Source organism: Plectropomus leopardus, chromosome 6, assembly GCF_026936395.1.
Source record: "Plectropomus leopardus strain MGB_pleo_1.0 chromosome 6, ASM2693639v1, whole genome shotgun sequence".
Lineage (NCBI taxonomy): Eukaryota > Metazoa > Chordata > Actinopteri > Perciformes > Serranidae > Plectropomus > Plectropomus leopardus.
In genome coordinates this window covers 27,449,176-27,457,218 of record NC_142181.1, presented here as the reverse complement: position 1 = coordinate 27,457,218, position 8,043 = coordinate 27,449,176, and the positions used below count along the sequence as shown (strand labels likewise).

Below are 8,043 nucleotides of genomic sequence, written 5' to 3'. Positions count from 1 at the left end.
AACAAGCTACAATCTGCATTGGTGGACTAACTTTTACAGCCTTGAAAGTATTTTTTCAAGGCTGTAAAGGCTGAAAGAGTATTTTTTTGCACTGAAAAATACATTTATCTGAGAATTTAGATTTTGTCAGCATATATTATATATTATAAAGATTTGCTACGACACAAGATATAATGCTGTGTAGTGTGTGATTTGGAGCACCTTTAGTAAGGTCAGCTGTAGTGGGGGTGGTGAGCACCAAAGGAGTACAATCGTATGAATATATATTGGCATTAACCCACTTTACATTTGTCTATCCTGTCACAACAATCATGAATGATACTTTGTGGAAAAGAACCCTCAGAAATTCCCTTGACTTCATTGTCACCTATTGCCTTAAATAAACACAATTATAGGTTGTCATTTCAATATCTTGCTTTTTATGAATATATATTGACATCAAACCAATTCTCATGTGTCTGTGACATCCTGTCAGACCTCTAACAGCTGTAAGTAACCTGTTGACTTCAATATGCACATTTCAAAGTTGTGATTTCAATAGCCTTCTCATGAATATGTTGACATCGAACCAATTTTCATGTATCTGTGACATCTTGTCACAACTTTCATAGCTTACTCATACTTTGTGGACAAGAGCTCTTTGGAGATTCCCTTAACATAATTTTCAGTGACACATTGCCTTAAATACGCAAAATTAAAGTTGGTAATTTCAGCTTGCTCATTTAATATTTTGTCATCAAACCAGTTCCTGTGTGTCTTTGACATTCTATCACAACTTTCACAGCTGTTGAATGAATGAATGAACGAATGAATGAATATTTTATTTACATGTCTAGTCATTTGTATGACCCATCCCGCATGGGGGATTATTCCGACACATTAACTGAAATACAGTAAATATTCCGGTGTCCAGCCAGCATCGGACATCACAGTACGATAACATCAAAAAGTAGACATGAACCACCTTACGATAAAATACTCCAGGAGGTGAGACACGACAAAACATATTTTGACCAAATATATATACAGTACATGCATACATACATACATGCATACATACATGCATACACGCATGCATGCACATATACAAGCATACGCACATGCACACATACATACATACATACATACATACATATATATATGTGTGTGTGTATATATATATGTATATATATGTATATATATATATATATATATATATACCAATACAGCCCCTTAAATTCAAAACTCAGATGCAGACAAAACAAAACTCGCAGTATTCACAGATTCTTTCATCCTCAGATACACCCCATATCTCCCTGTTTCAATATATAATAGTAAATTAAATAGTATTCCACATCTTAGCTGTGAAAACTGTGATCTGCGGCTTTTGGGCAAATTATACTTAACATATTCTTCGCATTCATAATCATTTTTAAATAAACAGTAAGTTCGCAGTTTTGTCTTCTTCAACATTTCTTTCACCCATGTTCCTGCACACTTATCCCTTATTTGAGATTTAAACTCCTCTAAATCCACATCGGCTAAATTTAGATAGTTTCCCTCATATCCACACTCCTCTTGTAAATCAAATATTTCTGATGCCCACTCACCACTTACAGACAAATCCCAAAGAAAAAATGTACTAGCCACCCTGTTGTGTGGTAACTTGGGGAGCCTATTCCACAGACTCACCATGCTGGCCTTCCATCTTATTTCACACGTGTCCCGCCCCATGTCTCCATTAATTGCCAGAACCGGTCCATGCTTATGGAGTCCCAAAAAAAACTGAATTGCCTGGTTATGGACATTTTCATTCTTGCAATCTTTTGTAACCCCATATGCCTGACATGTAATCTGTAATAGGGCAAACACATGTTTGATACAGTTTGGAGTATGTAAAGTGACCCAGATCTCTAATTGATTCAGTTTTACCTGTAATGCCCCCTAATGCTGTTAGTTTTTTGTTTTTTTAACGCCATTAGCGAATCTCCTTGCATTATTACCAGTGACCTGTTGCCTTAAATATGCACATTTCGCTTTCCTGATTTCAATAGTTTGCTCATGAATATACTGACATCAAACTAGTTCCAGTCTTGGACATTGTGTCGTTACTTTCACGGCTGTTGTTTTATTAAAGAGCCAAAAAAATCTCTCATCTCATAATTACCAATGACTTACTACCCTTAGATACAGACATTTCAAGGTTATTATTTCAATATCTTGCGTATTTATGAGTACATTCTTGTCAAATAATGTGTCTTGGACATCCATTCACAACTTTAGCAGTTGCTATTTTTTTAAGGAGCGCTTATTGAATCTCTTAACATTATTATCAGCGACCTAATGCCTTAAATGCTCACATTTTAAGGTTGTGATTTCACTATCTTGCTCATTTATGAATATATTGACATCAAACCAATTCTCATGGCTCTTTGACATCCTGTCACAACTTTCACAGTTTTGAGAAGACCCGTTAACATCATAATCAGTGAACATATGCACTTTTTTTGGGGGGGGGTGATAGTTTCAGAGATGCAGGAAAGGTGGGAGAGAGAACGGGGAATGACTTGCGGCAGAGGGCCACAGGCCGGACTCGAACCCGGGTTGCTGCAGAAGCCTCGGGCATATGGGGTGCACACCCCAAAAATATGCACATTTTAAGGTTGTAATTTCAATAGCTTGCTCATTTATGAATATATTGGCATAGGCTTCTCTAGGGTGTTTAATTTTTGATTACAAAGGGTGTCATTTGAAAATGCCCATCAGTTTTTCTTGTGCTGGATTCAGATGCCTTTTGCAAACATTTAAACCTTTGAAATCTGAGCAAAACGCTTTAGTTCTCTTCAGAAACAATGGGCAAATAAGCAAATTGCAAGGAACTGATAAAAGGTGAAAATAAACCACCTGAAAATGAATGCTAGAAAGGGAGAGAGAGGGTGTGAGAGAGAGAATTATTAGAAAATTATCCAGAAAAAGGAAAAAAAATGTCCAGAAACTATATTTGTAAATATTAGAATGATATATTTAAAATATGTTTGAGAATATATCATTATTTTTTTCATTTTTTAGTCCCTTTTGAGGTCCATATCCTTTCTTTGTTATCATATCTTATTAAGCTGCTTATTGCCTTCCCGTTTTTGAAAGAAATCGAGTCAATTTGCTTAGGTTTCAAAGGGTCAATGAGAAGACATTATATGAAATGTGTAGAATATTTGTGGCGTCTATACAGTCACAAAATTGAGGTGTGCAATATCAAATTTGACCACAGAGTGGAGACAAGGAATATTTTTGAGTGCTCTTAATTATTAGAAAAAGAAAAATTCTGTGTTTTTCTGGTGGTAACTTTGAGCATTTCTTTTCATATACAGTATCCTAAGGTAATAATTTTCTCCACTGGTTGGAGACTGTAAATACTCAACACAACAGCTTTCCTTAAGCAGTTAAACATATGGCCCTTTGTTGCAGCAGCGCAGCCATCAGCTGACTTTTCTCAGCTCACACTCTTCTTATTGTCATCTGCTCCTATTTCTTCTGATTCCAAGCCCAGTTCCTTGCCGGAAACATATTTTCTATCTAAGCAAGCAGCATACAGTTGGTGTTAAACTGCTGGTGGAAGGATTACTTTTTATTAACTTTTACTGACAGATTTTGTTGCATTTGGTGTGTCAAAACTGTATTATCTGGCAGCTTACCTTTTTGACCCCAGAGAATTAGTCAACTTTCCTCTTTATTTAAATTATAAGCTCATCATCATGAAGATATAACATATAAAGGTGTAATTTTGTCACTTTGTCAATTTTTGTTGTTGTTTGCTCCATTAGTGGTGGTGACAGTCTAGTTTTGGGCCTTTGTAAACAAAAATGAATAATGAAACTGAGAGGGTTAAATTGCAAAGATAGATTTTCAGAATGGACATTGTAGTCAAAGCTGTTTATCTCTTTATAAAGTACCACCAAGAATATGAATATAAGTTTAACTTTGCATTATACAGCAGCCTGTAGGCAATTATTTCATAGAAAATAGCTTTAATGGCCAATTATGTCCAAAGGTAGAAGGACTTAAACTCTGGTTTCTAGTTGCTCTTGGTGTTATTCCACAAAACACAAAGATACAGGGCACAGAAGCTACACAGACATGCCAAAACAAGGACAACAAGGCTGAACAAAGATAAACTAACAGAAACAAAAATGAACAGCTGTCACATATCCAATAGTTTTATTTATATTAAGTATTCAGGGTTCTTAAGATAAGTATATTAAATGATATAGTTAATAGTTGATCTAAACCAAACTAAATCTTAAACAAACACCTCATTATGTGGTGTCAGTTATATATGAAGCTACTTTCCCAGAATGACCTTAAGTTTGTGGCTTTCTTTGAGTTTATTAAGGTAAGATTTTTTTTTAAATGTTTAGATTCTATGGTTTTAGATTTTAGATTAGATTCAATGGTTTTAAGTTGTTTTTTTAACTATAGCGTGGTTGGAAGAGATAACTGGCTCAGCACTGTTCAGCACTGGCCTCTGAAAAGACACAGGAGGGCAGCAAATCATACAAAATGTATGTAGATCCATTCAGCGATGCAGAGCAACTTCATGTGCTCACTGTTTACTTGTTGGAATGAGTTTAGTGTGCACTGATGGCGCCCTCTGTTGTATTTGTATTGTAAATACACACAGACATTAAGGATTCATTGTAATGTGTTCAGTGAAACTGTGGCAGTGCTTGAATGACAGGATAAGATATTCTTCAGTGATTTAATCAAAATTCAATCAGTCTGAGTGTTTTGTTTACCTCATCCATTTACTTTCCTTTTTCATACAAACAGTATTCTTCTTTTTAAGTTATGTAGGAATCACACCTTTAAACTCTTAATTCCAGTCACTGCGTAACTCTAAATTCAGGGTAAGAAATAATCCCATTCACCTATTTATTTCAAACTTTATATTTCTTGGAAATCAGACAACCTTTTAGGGCAATCAAATAAGATAAATAAATTAATTAATTAATAAACTAATAACACACAATAACATGGTCAAAGCAAACATGGTGCGATTCACAGGTTTCTGTATATTTCTATCTGCTTACAATTAAAGCACATAAACTGTATATCAGCTATCAAAAAACAGTAGTGGAGCACAGTTCAACAGTTATCTTATTCTTGATCAGTTCAGAAGAGAAATACCTAATGTTATATAACATTTACATATCTGGCAAACACTGGTGACTTATTTTAAAAAATAGTATTAGGTGCAGCTGCTGGAGGAAAAAAAAAGACAGCAGTATAATTATAGTCACACTGAGGCAGTAATCATTTCATACTGCCTTGTACAGTAATTAGTCAAAAGTTAATTGTTTTTAAACACAAACTGTACTGTGGTTTTTATATTCCTTATGTAAAAAAACTTTTGTCTGGTGATTGCTATGAACATAAAGCCATTTTATAGATTTAGTAGCAAAACGTGTAATTATAAGGTAGCAAGAAAAATAAAACACTGTAAATGAGAGAATACAATCGTGTCGCAATTAAAAGATGTTTAGCTTTCTGCATGCTCAAGATGGTAGGATTTTACTCCTAAAAAAGGACAGGACTTTTTCTCGAATTTCTTTAGTTTTCAGTCCATAGATGATTGGATTCAATGTTGGGGGGAAAATTAAAGTTGACAGCCCCATGAACCTCCTTAAATGTGACGAAATATTCTTTATTCTGTAAGAGATGATGGTAAAAAGACCCAGACACTCCAATAAGAGAAAAACAATTAAATGCGTAGCACACGTCTGCAGAGCTTTGGCTTTCGTGTCAGACCGTTTGGATCTGAAGCATGCGACAAGGATTTGGAGATATGTGTACAAAATCATCCCGTTAGCTATCACTTGTGAAAGAGCAACTATAAAAAGCCCGTAGATGTTATTTATGGTTGTGTTGCCACAGACCAGAGTCAGCAAAGACGGATTGTCACAGTAGGGGTGTGTCAATTCAGATCGACAGCGGGGTAAACGCAAAAGCAGGAAAAAAAGTACCCCTATTATAACTAAACTACTCATCCACACAAGTGTGATTATTCTCATAATGTGAGCATAAGTCATAACTGTGTTGTATTTCAAAGGGAAACATATGGCGATGTATCTATCATACGCCATAGCAGAGAGAATAAACACTGTACCTGCTGCGTAGATGTGGATAAAGAAAGCTTGGGCAACACAAGCTGAATATTGGATTGTCTTGCTGTTTGTCAGTAGGTCTTTAATGGCCTGCGAGAAGAACGCCGTGGAGCCTATGAGGTCGTTGATAGGAAGGTTCAGCAGTATTAGATACATGGGCTGATGCAGAGATTTGTTCAGCACAATGGTGAGGATTAGAATAAGGTTGCAGAAAAGTATGATCATGTAGCTGAGAGTTGCAAAAAGAAAAGCAGGAAAGGCATCCTCAGAGGAGAGATTAAAGCGATTTAGCATTAAAACAGATGATGTGTTGTACAGGTCGTCCATTTAGATGATCTTCCTGCCAAGAAAATTGAAAAGTCATTCATAATGTAATTTAAGCCGCATAAATATTACAAGCAAAACTTCAATTTCACAAAAAAAAGAAATGCAGAGATAGATAATGTTGTAAAAATGGTGAAAATTATAGTCATATTTGAGTTATAATTAGTATTTTTTTCTAAATTCTAACTGCTCAGGACAGAACTTACCAAAGTTAGTACTGAATATGTTCCCGCCACTTCAATTTTAGTCCACATATATTTCATTTAAACATGACACATCTTATGTCATATACTTTAAATAGTTAAAAAGTTATAGTCTTTTGGATTTACAGCTTTGAACTGAAAATTCAGGAACAAAATACACAGACAGATAGACAGACAGAAAACAGCATATTAATTCACTTCCATGCTGAATAAAAAAGAAACATGTACTAAAGCATCACTACCTTGTACTGGCAATACTGGTAATGACCAACTGGTGAGATGTACAGAAAGACTAGCTGCTTTATAGAAGTTATATCTGCCAAATAGGAGGCAGCTCCTTAGAGTCGTCTGGCTCACTGTAAAGTTGTTTATATATTGTCATGGCAATGAATTGGCTCACAAGGGGCTTTGGAAAAATATATCATCCTACCACCACCCACACATTAGCATAAACAAATACAAATGATTGAGTTGACACAGATTAAAAAAGGATTTTCTATTGTTAAAAATATTAATTTAATTGATTTTCAAAAAATATACACTTTGATAACTTTTTCTTAAGATCATTTTTTAGCTTTTGCCCTTATTATGCCCTTATAGGACAGTCATTTGTGTCCCTGCAAATTTTCCATTGTGAGGTTTTTGTACACGAGTTGTCATTGTATTATCTTAAATTGCAATGTGTTTGGCTCACTCTGGCAAAATGACTACTTTATATGACCATATTATTATTTCTGTCTTTGTTCCCAAAAGCTGTTTACATGGCTATTGAAAATGAACATTGCACTGATTTTTCCTGTTTATATGCAGCTGTGCGTACTGTAAATAATGTGCACTTACAGATATTGTCACATTCAGAATAATAGTGAAATATTATTATGCACGTAAGCATGTATCACAACTGTTTAAACATGTTTGATATCTACAGAAATGTTTTCAGAAGACTATGCAACACTGGTGGAGGCATTAACTCTGTGTGATTTCTAATCTTGGATGATGTTAGTTTTTCACTGTTATTAGTTATCAGAGTTATGATAGCTCCCTGCTGTGTCAAAGTATTGGTCTCATAGAATCACAAAATAATGGTAAGAATGATAGGATAAAATAATAATGTTGGTATGGGGGCTTTCACACAATCTCACTGTAGGGTTTCATAAAGTAGCATCACAGAAGACATTGATAAATACTGGTAACCCTCCCACCCCCACCCCCCACCTAATGCTGCATTACAAACAGGAAGGGAATTTAGGAGGCAGAGGGAGTTGCTTGATGGGAATTGCAGAATATGATTGTTGATTATGTGTTTTAGAGCTCAAGGGTTCTTTGCAGAAATACGGACACAATTTCAATAAAAAGTAACTAATGGAGTTTCACAG

General features: G+C 35.1%; 1 protein-coding gene across 1 annotated transcript; it reads right to left on the bottom strand.

Moving 5' to 3' along the window:
• Window positions 1-5,531: 5,531 nt before the first annotated feature.
• Window positions 5,532-6,467, bottom strand: LOC121966498 (olfactory receptor 52B2-like). Its single transcript, XM_042516582.2, has one exon. The coding sequence runs from the start codon at window positions 6,465-6,467 to the stop codon at window positions 5,532-5,534; it is 936 nt and encodes a 311-aa protein (XP_042372516.2).
• Window positions 6,468-8,043: the final 1,576 nt, after the last annotated feature.

Coding starts and splice junctions, on each gene's coding strand:
- LOC121966498 (XM_042516582.2), bottom strand. CDS start 6,467: ATGGACGACCTGTACAACACATCATCTGTTTTAATGCTAAATCGCTTT.